Source organism: Zalophus californianus, chromosome 17, assembly GCF_009762305.2.
Source record: "Zalophus californianus isolate mZalCal1 chromosome 17, mZalCal1.pri.v2, whole genome shotgun sequence".
In the NCBI taxonomy this organism is placed as follows: Eukaryota; Metazoa; Chordata; class Mammalia; order Carnivora; family Otariidae; genus Zalophus; species Zalophus californianus.
The window spans coordinates 15,099,322-15,120,558 of record NC_045611.1 but is presented as its reverse complement, the minus strand read 5'-3'; the positions used below and the strand labels follow the sequence as shown (position 1 = coordinate 15,120,558).

General features: G+C 47.1%; 1 protein-coding gene across 3 annotated transcripts in view; it reads left to right on the top strand.

The window, feature by feature from the left end:
- The window catches only part of ZFHX3 (zinc finger homeobox 3), a 233,148-nt gene that overhangs the window by 81,422 nt on the left and 130,489 nt on the right, over positions 1-21,237 (top strand). For all 3 annotated transcript variants that reach the window (XM_035724976.1, XM_027617570.2, XM_027617571.2), the window contains one exon: positions 2,551-3,047. In XM_035724976.1, coding sequence (XP_035580869.1) covers positions 2,551-3,047 — 497 coding nt within the window. The remainder of the gene's footprint in view (positions 1-2,550; positions 3,048-21,237) is intronic.

Sequence of the window (21,237 nt, the reverse complement as noted above, 5' to 3'; positions counted from 1 at the left end):
GTGCTGATTCTGGGGATGCTTTCTTTCTGGAGGGCTCTAAGGAGAGGGTCAGCACCCTTGGGTCTGGTCTGGTTGGATGTGCTGCCATTTGTAGGTAAGATACTAGGCTGGAGGCCTTCGAAAATATCCTTCCAGACATCCCTTTAAACGATAAAGTTGAGCACAGCATCGCCAGTCAGGTCGCTTGTGAGGCACCTGCGTGTTTCCCAGGGAGCCGACTGGCCATAGATTTGGGGGACAGGCCTCTGCTTCTGTCTTGGAGTCTAGAAGGTGTCTTTTAATCCACGTGCCTCTCTGGTGATGTGCTGATAACGCAGACTTTTGTGCCAGGGTGTGAATTCTAGTGTTAGACGTGGGGACCCCCTCGCCGACGAGATGATCTCTCCAGTGTAGCTCAAGAGTAAACCCATGCTGAGTTCTCACTTACAGGGGGCTCTCTTCCTGACTTCCTCTGCATGGGGTGAGGTTCCTTCACTTCTTGGGGCGCTGAATTAGTTCCTTCTGGCTCTACAGATTTGTAGGATTCTAAGCCTTGGGTTTGTTCCTCCAAGGTACCATTCTCGGAGAGAGTTTTGGCTTGCCTGTCACCTTCATTTCACTGCTTCTCTGTGTCTGTCTTTGATTTGCATTTCAAGAGCTTGGAATGGGAATAGGGACTTAACTTCCTCTATGCGTCCAGAGGATTTCTCATTTTTACTCAGGCATCCAGCAAGTGACAGCTGAATTTCTCTTTAGAGCAATATTGATGTGCTGAGGTTAAATTTAAAAAGTGGGGAAGATTTGATGCTTCAGGTGGTTGGCATCAGAAACAAATATATGTTTGCTCCTTGTCTCACCCTCTGGGCAGTCTACGCTTTGACTGAACGCCGTGTGTGTTTCATGGATGCTACCTGGCCTTCGTCCCCATTAAGGGATGGAGCTTTTAGGCTTTTTTTTTTTTTTTTCTCCTCTTTTTTTTTTTTCCCCCTTGTCCTAAAAAGAATGTCTTAGTTATGGCTCCTCTCATCAGGGGAGATGGCAAAAGAGAAGACAAGCAGAAAGCTTCCTGAGCCTTCTGGAATGCACGTGCAAAAGATTTCTGTGGCTTGCTAGATTGTCCACAGGCTTCGAACACAGCCAGACTGCTCAGTAGAACCTGTAACAGATCGTCTCTTAGAGGTGCCTCATGTAGCATAAATAAGAAAATCATTTAAAAAAATCTTTTATTTAATTAGCCACTAACTTGGATTCTAATCATTCATTAAAAAAAATAATAACCTCAGTCCAACCATATGTAAAAGGTCAAATCTGAGTATCAGTTGGGGAGGGTCAGGGGAGGACATAGTAGCTCACGTGCCCATGTGTTTGGGGGCGAGGTGGAAAACGGAAGCCAGTGTTCAGCGTTCTGCTTGGGAATGGAGGGAAGACCGCTTTTTCCAAGCCCTTTTCACAAAAGAAATAAGAGTTTGTAGCAGTAATTTCCCACCGGTGAATGAGAGCCTATCCCTGGTTTATGCAGGGCAGTGATGAGCTAACAAGTAACGGGGTGGAGAGGGAGGAGCAGGGCTTCCTCAGACTCTTTTTGGGAACTGCATGAGCTGACCTTTGCATGTCATCACCCAGCTTGACCCACTTCCTGAACCTGTACCATTTTAGGTACAGGTTCTGCACAACATCTGCGCAGGGGGCCGGGCACTCTCTAGAGGTTCAGTGATGTGAAGTCTGGACACCTGCCCTAAAGAGGGATGGGGACACAGGGCTCTGCACGTGGCTGACGACAACGGAGAATGTGACGTGTCCCGTAGCAGACCTACATTTCGTGCACAGTGGGGGCTCAGAAAAAGGGAGTGACCGTATTCTTGGGGACATGTAGGAGGAGCTGGCCCCGTTGACAGGCAGGCAGAATATTGACCCGTGGGGTGTGCTGGGGAATTAGGGAGACCGTCCACTCTCCACTGCTGTAGCCCCTAGCCACATGTGGTGATCTAAATGTAAATGGATTAAAAAGAAATAAAACTGAAAATCCAGTTTCTTGGTTGCAACTTAGCCGTGGCTGGTGACTAACCCATCATCGGACAGTGCAGGAAGTTCTGTTGGGGCTGTACTGCTGTAGATAAATTCTGGGCCCGGTTCTGATTTACCACGAAGGCTTCATATCTTAGAATGCAGTTGTAACTAACGTCCAGCTTTTAGGGGTCTGGAGTTTCAGATTCTGTTATGTCCAGTAAATGGTGTTTATTCCTATCTTTTCTTGGATCTGAGTGAGGGACTGAATCGAAATATTCAAAAGACTATGGTTCTGGGTGTTCTTTCCCAAAAGAAAAAAAAAAAACAACAAACCATAAAGCCTTCTGCAAATTTCAGAGTGTCCGTGGGAAAGATCTGAACACATAAAGTTGATTTTTGGCGGGGGGAGGGTAGGGGGTGGTGTTTCCAGTTAGTAGCACCTTGCAACACTTTTAAATGTGCTCTTTTTTCTCCTTGCACCTGGGTTGAGGGTGGGGGAGGCTGGCTGGTGCTGTGAGCCTGGCCTCTGATGCTCTTCCCCTCTCCTCCCCCCCCCCCCCACAGTGGGCGGTGAGATCCCCCTAGACATGCGCCTCGGGGGCGGGCAGCTGGTGTCGGAGGAGCTGATGAACCTGGGCGAGAGCTTCATCCAGACCAACGATCCGTCGCTGAAGCTCTTCCAGTGCGCCGTCTGCAACAAGTTCACCACGGATAACCTGGACATGCTGGGGCTGCACATGAACGTGGAGCGCAGCCTCCCGGAGGACGAGTGGAAGGCTGTGATGGGGGACTCGTACCAGTGCAAGCTCTGCCGCTACAACACCCAGCTCAAGGCCAACTTTCAGCTGCACTGCAAGACAGACAAGCATGTGCAGAAGTACCAGCTGGTGGCCCACATCAAGGAGGGTGGCAAAGCCAACGAGTGGCGGCTCAAGTGCGTGGCCATCGGCAACCCCGTCCACCTCAAGTGCAACGCGTGCGACTACTACACCAACAGCTTGGAGAAGCTGCGGCTGCACACGGTCAACTCCAGGCACGAGGCCAGCCTGAAGCTGTACAAGGTAGGACCTGGGCTGCCTCTGGAAGGCATGCGTGGGATCGCTGGGAGCTGGGGGCTGGGGATGGCTGGGGATGGGTGACAGTCTCTGTCACGGCGGGGTCGGCGACCGGTTGGTGTTGGAAGGGGCGTTGGCGCCCGCTTCTTCGTGAAGCTGCAACGTGCTGGCGGCTTCTGGTAACCGAAGGTTCTCTTTGAGAGCTGTGCCATTTTGGAGGGCGGGTTTTATGGACAGAGAGCAGTCCGATACTTACCCCTAGACTCTTGTCACCTGGCTTTTCTCCCTTACAGTCGTGTAGCTTTTGTGTACCTTTGTGTTCCTGTGTTGCCCCTTTCCCCTGCGTGCTTCGCACTCCCCTTTTCTGTCTCGTCCCCCCTCCTCTTTAATCTCCTCTCTCCTGGATGCCCCTGCAGTCCGTAGTTCATTTGTTTGTGGATTCATTCATTCATTCATTCATTCATTCATTCAGCAGGTATATATTGAGCACCTACTATATGCCAGGTCCTGTTCTGGACACATGGCTACCTCCATGCACAAAATAGACCCCCCCCCCAAAAAAAATCCCTGCCCTCATAGTGCTTCTATTCTCTTGCAGAGAGATGGGTGATAGACACAATGAATAAATTACATAGTTGACTACAGGGTGGCACATGCTATGGGGAAAAATTTAGGGTCTGTTAAGGGGGCTCCTTTGTTCTTTCTCCCTTACTTCCTTGTTCTGTGCCTTCTTTCTGTTCCTTATATTTACATTTCCCCTCTCTTCCCCTGGACTTCTCCCATCTTCCTCCTCTCCCTCTGCCTTCTCTTCCTTCCTTCCTGATGCCCCGCCCCCCACCCCCTCCCCCCCCACCGCCTCCCCTCCCCTCCCCCCACCCCCTCCCCCCTCCCCCACCCCCCTCCCCTCCCCTCCCCTCTCCCCCCACCCCCCTCCCCTCCCCTTCCCCCTCCCCCCCCAGTCTCTCTTTCGGTCCATAGCCCGTAACGGTGAGGAGGAGGTGCTCACATACTGTAAATAGTCCTTTCACTTGCGAGGCAGAATTGCTCCAGACGTTCCTATTGATTTTCACTGGACTTAAAGCCTCACCTTTTTCTCTAATCATCCCATAATGGCTTTAGTATGAACAATCAGGTACAAATCGCCATAAATCTGCCCAGCCTCCTCCCACAGGCCGTCTACACCCTCACTCTTCCCTTTGCATTTTCTCCCTTTTATCATCAGCCTCTCCCTCCCCCCCCCCCGCCCCCCTTCCCTTTCACACCAGTTCCCACACTTTTGGGCAAGGGAGCCTTTCTGTTGACCCTGAGCTAGTTTAATCCCCTTTCTACTCATGGTGATTTTAAAGGGAGACTCCAAATAAGGAGGACTTCGGGTCCTTTCCCCATATCCGTCTCTGCTGAGATTGATAACTGTGATTCATTTTACAACTGGTCGTCTTCAGCTTGGTGGGAGGCCTGTGTAGCATGGATAAGAAACTATTTTATGGAAAGGAGGAGAAAGCAGAAATGAGGTGGTGGGACTAGAAGGTTCTGGAATTGACTGCTGACCCCAGCATGGATGGGCTGGCATGGTGCAGTGGGGAAGGTCTGAACACCAAGCAGCCAACCCCCTTGCTCTAAGTGAGCAAGAATCTCACTGGATGGCTTAGTTTTGGGCCACCCTTGAAAGAAAAGGCTCCTACTGGTCAGTTTAAGTTAGAGGTCTCAGGCGGCCGTATGGTGGTGCTGATGTCCAGAAAACCTGATGGAAAACCCATAGAAAAAACCTGTTTCCAAAGGACCTGACTGAGCAAAATTAGTTCAAAGTAGTGTGTGTGGCCATGGAAGACTGTATGCAACTTTGATGAGGGTTGTTTAGAAGTGGCAAGAAGCCAGCCTCTTCCATCTGAGGGGAAAGAAATGCCCTTTAGATGATAAAACGTGCGTGGTGGTGATTACCTCTCCATGCTACATCCTCCCATAAGAGTATACCACGCTCTTGGCTTTGCTTCTGAAGGGCCTGGAACCTGGAGGATTCACCTAGATGATCCCTTTTTGGTCCCCAAACCACCTTCGTGGGTCACACCTAGCAAGTCAAGTGGAGGCGGTTTCCTGGGTGGGTGTCAGGGAGGCATTTTGTGTGTTTCCATCTGTGTTTTTGCTGAACTGTGGACCGTCCTCCTCTCTGGCCTTATTTCTCTCTCTCTCTTTTTAAAAAGATGGAGAAAACTCCTACTTAAAAAAAGGCATTGCCGGTGGAAGGGCCGTAGGTATTGGGGTGTAGGATAGAACTTGGGAACCAGCACCCAAAGGAGAAATCCTTGAACGGTGCACTTGGCTGGCGCAACCCCGGGGGTGAACCCCGCCCCCCCACATTCAGAGCAGAATTCCCTGTGTCAGGAGCCGTGGGTCATTAGTCTGGTCTCATTAGTCCTTGGGTAATGAATGTCCCTTGGCTCGCGGTGGCTCTGCTGTGGGGGCGGGGAGCTCTCAACCACTCCTGAATGACACAGCAATGGGCTTATTCCAGTGCATGCAGCAAGCCTTTCTGTCCTGCAGTGTGACTAAGACAGACTTCTCCTGCCACCGAGGGGGCTCTCTGTCCTAGGGTGTCACGAGTCTGTAGATTTGGGGTGGGGACTGGAGGTGGTTGAGAGTCAGTTTTTCTCTAGGCCCTGGTGTGGCCTGTAGTAAATGGAGATTGATTGCATGTTATTTTTCCTCTTGCTAATGTAATCCATTAGCCCAGCACATGCATAATCAGTTTAGAGCACAGTTAACTGGATGTAATCGAGTTCTTTACTGTCTGCTAGAGAAACAGCTCCAGATGCTGCTGACCTGGGGAGGGCACCAGGCTTCTCACACACAGCCCTCCTTACTCACCCCTTTCCCAAGTCCCACCCTCACTACCCCCTCTCCCTCCCAAACAAAACCCGTCCTGGTCCTCACCCTGCCCCATCCTGGTTCCTTGGCAAAGTATTCATTGTTGGTCAGGGAAAGTTCCCGACTTGCTTTCTGCTGCACCTGCTCAAGCAGCCATGATGGAGGGGACTTCCTAATGGGTCTCCCAGCCCTCTCTTTCAACTGAGGTCTTTATTCCCTCCTCCTCCTTTTTCATGTTGGAGGAGACAGAACAGCCGTCTCAGGAGATGCAAGCAGAGGCGTAGCTTTCTGGTGTGTCGTTTGACCTCACCAGTCCAGAGTCCCTTCCCTTGGTGTCATAAATGCTGGGACAGACGTTGCTGTATGAAGACTGAGATGTCTGAAAGCATGAGCTAATTTCTAATCCGGACCGAGAGAGGGTTTCGTTAATCCAGTACCCTCATTCCACCTCCCCAGAGAAGAACAGAAACGAACAAAGAACCCTGGTGATAGTATCGCCTTTGCATGGAATCGTCAAGTTTTGATTGTGTGAGAGCAGTTTTTAAGTCAAGATTCACGTTCAGTGAATTCTTCCTCCCTGCCTCCTAGAAGTGGAGGGGAGTGTGTGTGTTGGGGTGGGGGCAGCTGGAGAGCCCCACGCATCAGATGAAAGCTGTTTGCTTTTCTCTGGGCCCCCAGGTCACTTTGTGAAACACTCATGATCGAATTCCTTGAGTGTTTTTTTGTGTGTGTGTCTTAATGAGTGGTGGGCTCTGGCCCAGCTCTAGTGGTCCTCTGCCCATATCCTCACACCTGCCGTTACTGGGCACTGTGACTGATCGACCCCGTGGGAAGCCCAGCAGGCTGGGTTCTTGGTTTCTGTCTGCAGTGATCGATCTGAGCCAGAAAGGAAGTGTGTTGTGAGGAAGGTACTTGTCTCTCTTCAGGGCTTGAGCTCCAGAATGTGAATTCTGCACCTTTTTCCCTTCCCATGTAAATGATCACTCTCCTCTCTCTGAGGGACCTGGCCACTCCCCCTCTCCCTCCACCCATAGAGATGTCAGGTGCTCTTGCTTACCTTGAGCAGGGGAGCAACAGATACTGACAGATGCCTGCCCTGTGTTCTTCTCCATGCTCTCGTAGGTCCTGAGTCCCCAGTGTGTGGGTTCAGAGCTAGTGTGGGCCCTTTGGTGTTTATCTGGACTTCCCTGCTCTGTGGCATCCATGGTGAGCTCTCTGAAATTTGTAGTGTCTTCTGCTTGGGGGGAGAGAGTGCAGAAAGGACAGTTGGAGATCAGTGCACACCTGCCAACTATTAGAATCTGGTTTTCCCTTTGATATTTTTCTTCACCTGAGAGTCATTGGACTGGAAATCCATCAACTTTAGCAGATAGATGAAGACCCCATCAGAATCTGTTACTCAAAGAGTTTCCAGCCGAGATGCCTTTGATTGGGTATGATATGAAAGCCTGAAGGTTTCATATGAATCTTAAATTATACACAGAGGAGGTCATCTCCCATGGAGTTGTTTTTGGGCCCCATGTGAGCTGCCGTGGGCCAGCTTGGCAGAGGGTGAGACACCAGCTCTACTTGGCTTAAAGTAGGAGGTAGACTATGGCACCAGTTGACTCAAAACACACACCCACCTTCTCCACTCAGTGGGCTTGAACACTTGCCACCCCACTGGGATTCTGCAAGGTGAGAGGAAGTAGGAAACCCTCCGTCAGACTCTGCATGACTTGAGAATCCATCTTCCCTATTCTTTCCCTGACTCATAAACTCATTGGGGCTCTCTCCCAGCAGGGCCATTAAATTCTTCCTAGGGTGGATGGACAGATCAGAAGATATAGAACAAATCTGACAAGATTTCATTGACAGTCTGCATTCTCCATGCTCCTTTATGGTTACACTTGGGGGGCGGGCTGTCTTAAGAAGACAGCTGCACGCTTCATGCCTACAGGTGGTGACTGGGAGCCTTTGTCTTTCTTGGCAAGCAGAAAGCATAAATCCTCTGGTGACCCTCGCCTCCCTCCCTGTCCTCTCCTCCCTGGCTCTGCGACGTGTTGGAGGCTCTGGTGCAAGCGTCATCTGGTTTACATCGTCATTCTGGAACCAGTTTCCTCAGACCTTATTTTCTCATTACGTTGACTTTTTTTTTTTTTTTAAGTGCATACTTTCGCCTCCTTCTTCCATACCTTGGTGCCTTCATCCAAAAATGAAAGGAGGGGAATGTTTTCCTGTGGTTGATTTAGAAGGTGTGAAAAGCCAGATGTTTTGGTAAATTTTAGCCCAGTTTGTCTCCATGCCCTCCATCTCTGAGAGCAAGCAGCCGGGCATCTGAAGTTCATGTCCGTCCCTTGATTCCTGGGCTCACGGAATGTGGGCTGCCTGGAGCACGCCTAGGAGACTGCACGTGGGCCCCGTGGCCTTTCCCTGAGAGCCTGAGTTGGCTCTCGTGGCATTTCTGACCACCAGTTAGCTTAAAGCGTTCTTTAGGAAGATGGAAAGGTTAGATCCTTTTTGGAGGGAGTTACTCCTTCTCTGCTGTGGTCACTGTGGCCATGATGTTGCCAGTGTGTGCAGTGGGAATGCGCTCTCCACATTTCTCTGCAGAGGTTCCTTGCCCTCCCTTCCCATTAGAACCGTCTCAGCCACCTTGATCAGTATCCCCCTCTCCTAGCCCACGCGTATCACTTCATTCAAAACGTCCATTCAGTGGATTGGCTGGCTTTATGCACAAGATCTGCCCGCATCCCTGTGATTTTAGTCTTATACACGCCCTCATGTCGAGAAGGTAAGGTCAGTGTTAACCTTCTGGCTCCACTCTTTTAGATACCCCTCACCTGAAATCTTATTCGATGTGCCTAGTTTTAAAAAGTCCAGCACTAAATATGCCACCGTTGAACCACTGTGACACTAACGAACCTTTCTGTCTTTTTCTTTTTTAAATGCTTTTAATAGTTTTGTTTTCTCTCTTTTTGTTCCAGATCTTTTGTGTGTGTGTGTGTGTGTGTGCGCTCGGTAAAGAGCTGATAAGACCCGTTTAGAACATTATCGTATTCTTAATTATTTCTTACTAGACTGGCATTCCGTGTTTACCTCAGGTATAAGCTAATAATAAAATGCGGGTCCCTTATATTTTATGGTAAAAATAATTAGTATGAATAATGTATGTTCACTGTAGGAAATTTGAAAAATTCAGGGAAGTACAAGAGAAAGTAAGTATCCATGTAATCCTACCATGCAGTAACATATTTTTATTTCCTTCATTTTGTGTATAACAGGCATTTTATAGAATTGGAAAGATATTGCATGTGTACAGCATTATACCTTTTTAATATGTTATAATATCTTTAAATAACTTTTTTCTTAATTTTTTATTGTTATGTTAATCACCATACATTACATCATTAGTTTGTGATGCAGTGCTCCATGATTCATTGTTTGTGCATAACACCCAGTGCTCCCTGCAGAACATGCCCTCTTTAATACCCATCACCAGGCTAACCCATTAAGTAAATAACTTTTTAAGTGAAAGCCCTTTTTCTGCTCTCCAGAAGCAAATCACCGTTAGGTTTAGATTATATCCTTTTAAGCTTTTTTCTATGCTTACGCCGATAGAAATGTGTACACATACATACTATTCCCTTAAAACTTTATAGGCACAGGTTGTGCTCTGAGCTTTTTTTTTTTTTTTCTTGTAACTTTTGATCCTGAAAATCATTTCAGGTCAGTACATAGAGATCTAGTTCACTCTTTTTTATGGCTACATAGTATTCCATGCATTAGCTGTCATGAAAGCTTACCGACAGGAACTCTTCATTCCTTTGCTACAGGTTTACCAAAAATCATCACGTCTTTGCAGTTTAGGAGTTGTAAAAAAAAAAATGCATAGCATTTAGGAAAAAAATCAGTACAGAGTGCCATGTTGCGCAAAAAAGAAGAGAAACAATAGAAGGCAAATAGTCTCGCTGATGTGCAGGGAGGTTATTTGCCGTGTTCTGATACTATAGACAGTGAGGTAGGGAACAGGTGTGTATATAGATCTTTGTATACTTGTGCTGTCCCAAGAAGGGGGAAGAGGGTCGCTGGATTCCAAGATGTAATGCCAGCAGATATTTTTTACTGCATCTTCTGACAGAAGGTGACCCATTTTTTCCCCCCTCCCTATTGGGTGATGCTCGAAGCCCCATGCAGTGACCAAGCAGTGACCAACATCGTGTTAGTTTTCTGTTTTCGTTGGGTTGGCAAAATTGTTACAACACAGATCTCCTTAATTATTAGATAGGGTGAACATTCTTTTATGTATTTATTGGCCATTTGCAGTTCTTTGGCAGCTTTCCTGTTCACAGCCTTTGCCCTTTGTCTTTCCTGGTTCTTTTTTTCTGAATGATTGGCAAGGGCTCCTGGCGCATCGGGGTTGACAGTCCCTGCTGTGCTGTGCCGGGGACGTTGCCGTAGTTTCTCCTGGTCTTTTGTTCATCTTTGACTTAGCTGATGAGGCATTTTAACCTAGAGGAAATTTTTGTTTGTCTGATGTCCGCTCTGTGCATTCCTTTTCTTTATGTTTCTAGCCTTTGTCTTTTCCCAGGGAGGCTCTCTCTTGGCAGTATTAGGAAATTATAAAAAGAATAGCCACCTATACAGCATTCATTGCACTCCAAGTCCTCTTACAGTAACTTTACATATATTAATTGATTCCCTCATCTGCTGATGAGCCTGTTTTCAAGTGGGGAAAGCAAGGCAGAGAGAGGTTACAAGTCACAAGCTAGTGAGGGCTTTTGGAGTGAGTGTTCAGACCCAAGCAGGTTGGTGCTACTTGACCGATATTTTTCTTCAATACCTCTTCCCTCCACTTACATCTTTAATCCCTGAGAAATCTGTTTTGTGTGGGGTGCATTGTAAGGACTCTCTTTTTCTGCATTGTGTGATTTAGGACTGTATTTTCTTTCAAAGTGGATGGCTGATCGTCCCACAATTTCTTAAATAACCATCCTTTCCTAGCTGATGTAAAAAGCCATATTTATCGTCCCCCTTTCTCTCAGTCTTACAGAGCTGATTTAGATCAGTCTAAACGTATTTACAGAGTATTGTTTGTCCAAAGCGCTGTGGAAGGAAAAGAGAGAACAGACAAGAGTTCTCTTTTCAAGACATGGAGAGTCCTGTGGATGAAATTTCTTCCTCTGACCTTTTCATGTTTCTCTCCAGCCTCTTCCCCAGGGTGAAATTTTTTGGATTAATTACCTTCATCAAATTCACTAGGATGAGGGAGTCTCCAGGAGAGACCGGGGTTTGGGAGAGGGGCTGAGTTTCTTACTCTTCTTTCATGGAGACTGGGCTCACCAAGTATCTTTGGGGCGGGGGGTGGAGACCAAGAACAAATACCGAAACTTCTAGACGTTCTCTTTTCTGAAGTTCTTATTCAGATAACAAGGAGACAGCCTGACTCCATCCACATAGTTCCAGTATAAACTGTTTTCAGCTACTGGTGATAAGTCTGCTTTTGGATTCCAAAGGTGTGCTGAGCCCCTGAATCTGGCTGAGGAGCAAGGAGGTCTCCCTTCAGATAATCCAGTAACTACCACATTGTCAAAATACTTGAAAGCCTCCAACCTCCCAGTCCTCAAGCCAAAAGCCCTAGATCTTCTCGTGAGAGGAAAATCTCTAACTGTCCGTCCCCTCCAGCCATGTAGAGGGAAAAGTCACACTTGGGGAATGCTTTGCAGGAATGTCATCTGCTGCCCCAGGGTGTGTTCTGTAACCCTGAGGAGAATTTTGCTGTGAATATTCCATTGCCTCCACATTCCAGAATAATTCCATGTGTTACCGTTCTAGGTAAGCCTAGTCTAACAGGAAAGCAGTGCCATAGAATGGGACAAAGGTACAAACCCAATTTCCAGTCTTTCCAACTTGCTGAGGACCTGTTTGAAAAGGGCAAATTTGAATCCATTTAGTTCCAACAGGTGTTTCTGGGGTTTTTTTGTTTGTTTGTTTTGAAAGGGAAATTGTAAATGAACAATTAAGTATTGTCAGGAACACTGTCAGGAACAGGCAAGAGTTTTTAAATAATTACACAGTACTCTGAACCGTAGTCTTAATTCTGTTCTCGACATAACTTGAAACTACAAATGCCCTGTAAGTGGGGTGGGAAAGGCTGTTACCGTGAACACTTAGTGAGTCATTTTTTTCTTTAATATTTAATAAAATTAGGTTTCCAGCACTTGTTTAAAAAAAAAAAGGTAATCAGCATGTAGGGTGAAAGGTAAAAATGTTGGACAGAAAATCTGTTGCTTACAGAAATGTTGGAGGTTATTGAAACCAGGGAGGGACATGGGGTTGGTGACCCGAGGAGAACTGAACCCACCACAGCAGAAACCTCCAGGTAGAGTCCCCAAATTTGGCGAAGAAAAATGTGGAATGCCCAATTACACGTGAATTTCAAACAACAAATAATGTCTTAGTTATAAGTATATCCTTATACGCTGTCATTTCATGTACTTACCTGAAATTCACATGTAACTGGGCATCCTGTGTTTTATCCGGCAACCCTTCGTCTGGATGGTGAAGAAATTCTTTCATAGCGTTCTGCCAACAAACTCGACAGGAGCATAGAGAGAGATAAGTGGCTTTCTTGTTGGTAAACCTCTTTTTTTTCCCCCCCAGTTATACCCAACAAAAGAGGAAAATTACAAGTGCCTCTAATGATGATTTCCAATTTTTGTTATTTATAGAAAACTGTCATATCAAATTTTCACATTTTCTACATTAAATAAAGTGCTTTCCCTATAATGAAATCTGAAATTTTCTCCAGAGCTATTTGTTAAAATTTGCTTTTCAACAACTTTTTCATTATTTCCTTTTCCTGAAGCGCTTTTATGTCACACAGCAAGACCGACGTCACACTGCCCCAATGAATCCCCGTGCACCTGTACCAGATGCTTCAGTACCCCTGCTCATGCTTGGGATCCTGTGTCCTCCCTGTGCACCTGTTATTTATATGTAGGTGAGAGAAATTCCCAGCGCTAGAGCCCCAGCTATTGTACACAGAAGACCCCGAGCTCTTACCGTCCATAGGATGCTAATAGGAATTGCTGAGAGTAGATTTGAACTGGGACTAATCATCAAGAATAATCAGGGAACTTTCTCTAGGGCCCACATCGTCATCCTGTAAAAGGCAAACTAGTTAGAAGGTTAGAAATGTTTATCTACCGAGAGTGTTTGGTTTGTAACCTGTTAATTAGCAGGGCAGGTTCTCGGACCCAGAACAAGGGCCTCCAAAGCATATCTGGTCTCTTCAGTCAACAGTTGCAGCCGTCCTGCCGTCTGCCCGGGACATCCTGTGTATTGGCCTTGTGGAAGGAATTTCTCGCCCACTTGCTCTGCCTGTTGAGTCTTGCTCTCTGGTGACAAGCTCTTTCTTGAGGATCGTTGGGCCTTTGTAACCACACCTGAGCCGACATATGGTAGCAGGTCGCCCTCGTTTCCTTGTCCCTCAGAACGAGGCCGAAGACCAGGCACAGGCACCGGTGGTTCTCCGATGGCAGATGTCCCTGTACCTGTCACGTTCATTGGCTTTCCTCTTGCGGGTTCAGACTCCCGCACTTAGGACAACATTCTCCTGTGTGGTCTCTGGGACACAAAGGAATGGGAAGAGAATTTCTCCCTCTGGGTCAACAACATGTATTGAGTGCCAGTTTTGTGCTGAGCTCCAGATAGGACTTTGTGTGGACTCAGGCTAATGAATCTTTAACACTTTTTTTTTTGAAAAACCCATTTTGTGTGGGGTGCTCTTTGTGAGCGGCGTGTGCTGGGAGCGTGTTTTGCTTCCAGTGTCTGTGCTCTGTGGTGGCATCAGGTGCAGTCCCTGCTCGTTTCCCTGAGCAGTCCACGTTGCCCTTGCTTCTCAGTCGGCGTTTTGTCCAGAGAGGGCCCTTTGGCCAAGCCAGGGGCACATGAGCAGAGACCAGGTTCTGAATTAGGAGAAGATTATTCTTCCAGAAACTTGGGGCAAACAAGTCCGAATCTGTGTGGGGCTGGAACCTTTTCCTGACACATACTTACTCCTTTCTGTCTTCTCCCAGCCCCCAAAGCAGGAACAATGACAAAACCCACCACAGCCTGGTGATACCTGTGCTTCTTTGACAGCCGAGGAGGACAGAATTCCGAATGACCGGCATCACCAGGCTAGTCGTGGACTGAGTGGTCTTGGCGCGCACACGTAAATTTCACCCAGTTCATCCTTGGCTCTTAACGTAGATGCATCTCAGGGCCTTTGGGACAGTGGGAATGATGATGTCGGGGTTTTGTGTTGGTTCCCTGGTTCTCTGTGGTCCTTCCGAGTCCCGTGGGAGGGAGCGCATATGTGTGGGGGAGAGCGAGGGCCACCCCCAAGGGCTCCCCTTCTGCTCTGGTGTCCCTCACACCAAGGTGGTTTTCAGCCTCCACTGGGCCTTCATGTTTCTCTGTTGCTTTCTCCTACCACCTCTCTTGTTTTTTGAAAATGCTTAAGGATAGAAGGAGCTGGGGGAACATTCCGAGGCTCTTCCAGTCAGCCAAGCCGGGAGGCGTGGGTCCCGGGACTGCCATTTCCTCGGTGTTCTGGACATTAGTCAGCGGGCGTGACTACAGCCAGCCGTGGCTGAGGAAGCGCCGTGGGGAGCCATGTGGCTGGGGGCATCTGCCTCTGTGTTTGTTCGCTTTCTGGTTCTCAGATTAGGATCTCACCATTGTTACTGTCTTTGCCCAGACTGGGTTCCCATTATTGATGGCCACAAGCTGCCAGGATAGGAAGGCCACATGGCTTCTTCGGGGACAAGAAATCTGTACTTTGTCCAGTAACGTGTCCATTGTCAAATCCATACCCCACTCTGTCCATTTCCATGATCTTACTGCCATACCATGCACCTCCGAGCCTTTGGTGCTTGCAGTTTATCCAAAGTTCAGACTTTTCCTCTCTGACGTTGTAGCTCCCAGAGGACCCCAAAACTCCTCTCGATGCTCCAGACACAGTCACGTGCTTTTCTTCTTTGCCTGGCCTCTTTATTCCTCTTGAAGTGTGGCATTCAGAATAAAATCTCACTTGAAGAAGTCTCGGCAGCGACAAAGCCCAACTCCACCGAGGGGAGACTAATTACACAGCTGATTAATCCAACAGATGTCATTGTAAGTGCTCCTTTCTTTAGAATGTGGATGCACACATCCTACATGGCTGACATGGGCTTTGGGCTGATTGCAAAATGTCTTTTTTTTTTCCTTTTTTATCGGACTTTAAGGACGAGTATCTTTCCTGCCCCACCTTTATGCTCTAGTGACATGGCCTTGCTTTTCCAGAAAGCTCTCTCCTGCTCTTGCAGCCACAGATGGTATCTCTGCCCTAGTGCATGTCACACCATTTGGCACCGAGCTGGTCTGTGTGTCATGTGTTAGTTGGTTTCCCCAACAGGTTTGTGAGGCTCCTCAGCATAAGGGCTGCCTCTACCATCGTGGGTATCTCTCGGAAAGGCAGCACGAGACAAGACAAATAGACACTGGGAGAAGGTGCAGATTTCTTTCCCTTCACCTCGTTGTCTTTCCTGAAAGCAGGTTTGTTTGCAGTGAGAGTAGCCAAGGAGTGTTTGAAAGGAGCAGTTTCGATATCAGATGATTAAAAAGACAGAACACCCGTGACTTTGTTAGTAAAATCGAACAACGCCTGTGTGGGACACAAAAAGGGTTCTTGGAGGTGAAGGAGAGGTGTCAGGAAGCAGGAGGGAGGCGGTGTCTTCATTCCCGCCCCCCTTCAGCATTAGGCGTGGAACAGACAGGGTGGTAGGATGCAGGTGGCCTGGGGGAGGCTGGGGGGTCGCTGGTGGCCGTGGCGCCCCGGCCAGCAGCAGCTGACTGGTGCCTCGTGGGGGTGGTGGCGCCTGCCCAAGGCCAGGCTCACCGAGTCTTGCTGCCAGCAGCCCTTTGCGCTCTGCTTGCCCACCTTGTGCATGAACTCACAGTGTCCCCTCCCAGTCCCGGGATGTGGAAGTGACCTACTTCACCACCACTGTGGCATGTCACCCGTGGCTCCCATGTGGCCAAATCCGTTGGCCATGTTTGAACCCTGTGTGACTTTTTGTCAGCCCTGTCACCCTTTCTCGTCCTCCTTCCCCCTCTGGCATCTGTGACACCAGGCTTGCGGTTTGTCTAGGCCCTCCCCGTGGTCCCCTTCCTGGCTTCTCGTCTGTCACTTAATGGTAAATACTGGCTGTTCCAGGGCTTGGCCCAGGTGCCCTCCTTTCTTCTGTGTGTAACTCTTCCCAAGTGTCTTGTTTACGCCAAAGCTCTTAAACCGCTACCTTCTGCTGGCACTTGAATCTGAGAGCCCTGAGCTCTCTCTTTATCTCCCTCCCTGTAGGATGTTTCCAGATCATAGCACTCTCCTGCATTGACCCAACAGTGGCCCTCCATCCCACATAAAGTGAAAGCCACACTGGTGACTCTGGCTTATAAACTATTTTGTTATCTCCGCTCCATGCCAGCTTCATCTTGTAACACCCTTCCCTTTGCCCGCTACATTTCGGCCACACTGGCCTCCTTTCTCTACATTCAGTGTGCCACACTTCCACCTGCCACAGGGCCTTTGCACCTGCAGCTCCACTGCCCAGGATGGGCTTTCCTGACCTTCGCATTCAGCTGTCATTAAATGTCTGGTCCTCCAAGAGGCTTTCCCTGACTGCTTGCTCTCCAGTCACCATCTCTTCACTTCACCCAAGTTTACTTGTCTGCATCGACAGTTATTACCTGTTTTTCTTGCTTGCTCATATATTTGTCTCCCAAAAGATCAAGGACCATGGTTGTTTTCTTAGTGGCTATATCCTTGGTTTTCAGAACCGTATCGGCCACCAGCCTAGGAAGCGTTTATTGGAGTGACAAAAGTACTAGCAGAACGTGCGTATGGTCTCTCTCCCACCCCAGAATATGGTATAGCAGCCCTGTCTGAGCAACTTAGCATTTACAATTGAGAGTCCAGAAGCATATGTTGGAGTAAACCGAGGACAGTGCAGAGTTGTTCATAGCCACGTCATTTACCCTCAGTTTTGTGCAGAGCTATACTGTATTGGCCCACTGAGAAACGGTCCTGATACGCTTGTGCAGCCTGTTTTCAAGGATTCTGAAAACTCCCATGTGCCACTGGCTTTGGCACCGGTATCCCAAAATTCTGCTGATCCAAATCACAACTCTTTCTCCTTAGGGATCATAGAGATAGATGTTGTGGTAGAAAAATTAATGGTGCTTTGCCCCTTTTACTTCATATTATGGTCCATTTTTATAGTAGTCTTTCTCCTCCATTCAGTTATAAGACACTCAACAGCAGGATCTGTTTACCCTCATCCAACTTTGTGTCCTTCCCAGTGTCTTAAAGATGTTAGATAGACTCTTAAGTGTCAACTGAAGATTTAATACCCAAGGACGGAATCTTAAACATAGAAACGTAAAGATTAGTTTTAGCCCTGAAAAGCCTGCTCTTGTTTCTTTAGAATCTTCTCTGCTCTCTGTTTACTCCCCCTCTCCCTGGACAAATAATGTCCATGTCTAAATGATGCTAGTAAGTCCCCGATCTGGTTGTCCCCAAGAGATCCATGAGCCCGGTGGCAGAGTACATTCCCAGTAAGAGAGGAGCTGCCGTCAGCTTCTGTCCTTTGCCCCCATGTTCAAGCCACACACCTTTGAGCACCTCCTCTGAGCAGGACTGTGTACCACCTTCTTCAGGACTGTGGTCCTAAACTTGGTAAATTTGGTTGACTGTGATTCAGAAATCATGATTTTTGTTTTGTGATTTTGATTATGTGATTTTACTTCGGTGACTCAGCTCATACATAGATTTTTGTATATATCACTGAAACAAAAGTTTTATAATTCGATTTTATCCTTAAAACCTGTGCTTCATATTGATACTTACTATTCTTTCCTGTTGTTTTACACAAGTACTGGTTCTGCCCACTGCGTTGGTTTGAAGATCCACTCAGGCAGTGATGCTCAGCCCAGGGAGCTTTAAAAACAAATGGGCAGGCCTGGCCCGACCCAGCCCACAGAGGTTCTGATTTATTTCCCCGCCGCCTTCTCATGTGTAGCCCTGGGTTGAAAACCATTGCAGTAATGGATCACAACCCACAGTTTGGAAAACAGTGCTGTGTCAGGTTCAAAGGGGAGTTGATCATTCAGTAAGAAGAGTCAAACGTGGACACGAGTTGTCCAAGTCTGCAGGGAGGTTCGGGGGAAGGAGAAATTGCATCCACTTGGTTAGATCAGAAGAGACCTCCTCAAAGAGAGGGCCATTGGACTTTGGGCAAGATTTGAAGACAGAGCGCATACAGAGATGGGTAAGCCAGACAAGGGCCGATTCTTTTCTCCCTATCAAACCTGAGGCCATATTACTAACCTAATTTTAGGAACTAGTGTTTCCTCTCACGCATTTGTGGTTACTATACCTCTTCAAAGAAAATCAGCTATGAGCTAAACATCTCATACTAATAACTCACTGGAATTGGGAGTCTTCTTCATATGATCTGTTGAAATAATAAAAATACGAAAAAAATACCCCGTAAACAAATACTGAACTCCCGTTAATGCTGAACATGCTGAAGTATATACAGTCTGTGGTTTACTTCACAATGCCTTACAAGGGGAAGCTGCACTGAGAGATGGATAAGAGAGTGGATAGAGGGGGCGCCTGGGTGGCTCAGTCGTTAAGCGTCTGCCTTCGGCTCAGGTCATGATCCCAGGGTCCTGGGAGCGAGCCCCGCATCGGGCTCCCTGCTCCGCGGAAAGCCTGCTTCTCCCTCTCCCACTCCCCCTGCTTGTGTTCCCTCCCTCGCTGTGTCTCTCTCTGTCAAATAAATAAAATCTTTAAAAAAAAGAATGGATAGAAATGCAGCAAAATATTGGTTTTAGCATCTGGGTGGTGGGTAGAAAGTTGTCTACTAAGTGATTTTTTCGAATTCTTCTCTGTAACCGTAAATCTTCGTAATACAGCATGGGGGTAAAATACTAAAATCTAATGGTCAGGTGTTCTTTAGCTCAGCCATGTCGAAGCTTTGTGTTCAGTGTGAGTCCTCTTCTCCACTCCCACTGTCTTCCTCTTTGCCTTCCCAGGCCATGGGGAGAGTAATATTGATGTTCCGTTGTATCTCTGAAGACAGGGCTCAGGTGAGTTATTTCTGTTTTTTTCCAGACCAGGGCATGCATTTCATTGGAGACAGGAGCATGCCCAGTTGAGAGCCCTCACATCACTGCAGGAGAGGTGGTGGGAGGCCCAACGGTTCTGGACCATTCCAGAAATTTCAGATGCCCACTAGGTGCCAGGCCCTGGAAACTTCAAGACAAGATGTCCAGATGCATTAAGGGAAGCTGGGGCTGTTCTTTGAGTTTCAAAGAGAGAGAGTCTGTCTGATGTCAGGCTGCCTGGGTTTGAATCCCAGCCCCTGTCTTTCACAGCCGAGTGGCTTGGACATGTGGCTTATTCCGTCTGTGTCCCTCACTGTAAAACGAGCCACTAAAAGGACGTGCCTGAGAGTGCTGTTGAGTGAGTTAAATAGATAATACACGGGATGTGTTATAGTGTAGTCAGCATATGGTGCCAGTGTATTAGTCTTTATGAATACTGTTTTTCTGCGTTAGTTTTCCCATTGTCTTATGCAGACCGCGTAATTGAAGTTGTTTTATAATTTGATTTTCTTTAGCTTTGAACTGGACACACTTTGGGTTTGGAGGATAGCAAGGCTAGTGTGTGTGTGTTGGTTGGTTTTTTGATTTGGAGGAGGGAGAAAGAGTACCCTTGAGAGAAACATGACCGAAGTGTGGGAAAATGCATTTGGGCAAGTAATTAACCGTGGCCAGTCATGGTCTGATCCCAAGACTGGGGGCTTGGGCAGATCACAGAGTTGCCTTCAAGCCTTGAGTGTGTTCATAGGATGTTTTTTGTTCTTTAGGGGAATACTTCAGTCTCGTGTAAGTAATGGAGCCAGAGGTGGTCTAGTGAAGTATTTGGGAAAGCTAGAAAGTAATCCAAGTCCAGCTTTGTTTTTGCTACTATTTCTCTGACCCTTGTTTGGAGAAGTACCTAAGAGGTCTTCAGTTGTGAGAGGAGTGAGCAGTGAAGTTACTTTTACTGACATAATTTTATAATATTGCCCTGCCTAACCTGGGGGACTTCACTATTTGATTTTTCTTTCTTTTTAAAGCAGGACTTCCCTGCAAGCCACCAGCACACCTATCTTTCCCTTATGTGACCAAAATTGGATGCATTTAGGTAAGAATTTAGGCTTGGAAACTGGTTGAGAGTACACAGCACACCTAGAGAACTTCCTTTTATTTTTTTTCTTACATTTCAGAAATACATATTTCTGATTAAAGCTAATGCATATTCACCCCCCCCCCAAAGACATTATAATCCAAAAATGCACAGCATGGAGGGCAAAGATTGAAAAGCGAAAGTTATATGAAGTTAACCTAGAGTGCATTTGGCTCTGGTGTCTCTTTATGTTTTGTATTTGTATCTCTTTTGTATTTGTATATGTTTTGTCTTTGTATTTGTATCGCCTTGGCAATACCACAGAAGACTGTAAAGGGGCAACAGCCTCTGAACGCAGGTGAGCTATTAGGTAGCGCTGCAAAGCTGCTCTACCCACCTTGCCTAAGTGAGTTCATTCGCATTGAAAACCACAGTGCTGGTGGCGTGGATGACTTCACGTTGCCTTAGGAGTCTTCCTTCAGTGTTTACATTTGAGTCCCTGCTTGTGGTTGTACGTCCCAGTCCGCATTCACTGTAACAAACACCTGCAGTCAAGTATGCAAAACTGTTTCCGTGGCAACCCTTTGTTATCCATTAATTTAAAATATTTCAAAATTTTTCTTCAGCTGAAACTTTTGTGTGTGTGTGTGTGTGTGTTTTTTTTGTTTTTTTTTTAACCGTGCATTCCTGCTCTTCCCTTATTTGTACATTGCAAGTTAATCTCCTTGGCTACTCAAGTTCTGGATGTTTTCTCCCTACCCCACCTCTTTTGAGAGCTAATTTTTTTTTCTTTCTTTCTTTCCTTCTTTTTTTTTTTTTTTTGGTTTAATGAAATAAATGGCTAAACCCAGGCAGGATCTCTGATTACAGCTCTGAGTCAATAAGTGGGAGGAGATGCCTCCCTCCTTGATTTGAGAGAAGCAAAACCTAATGTGAAACAATCTTTAACATCTGCAATGATGTGCAAAGTATCTGCAACAGAAAAATCTCACCAAGTTCATTGCCTGCCTGATGATTAGATCAGCATGAGCAGATCTGGAAAGTATTCTTGAGAAACAGAGTTGCTCTTTGTCATTTGAATGGTGAATTTAAAGG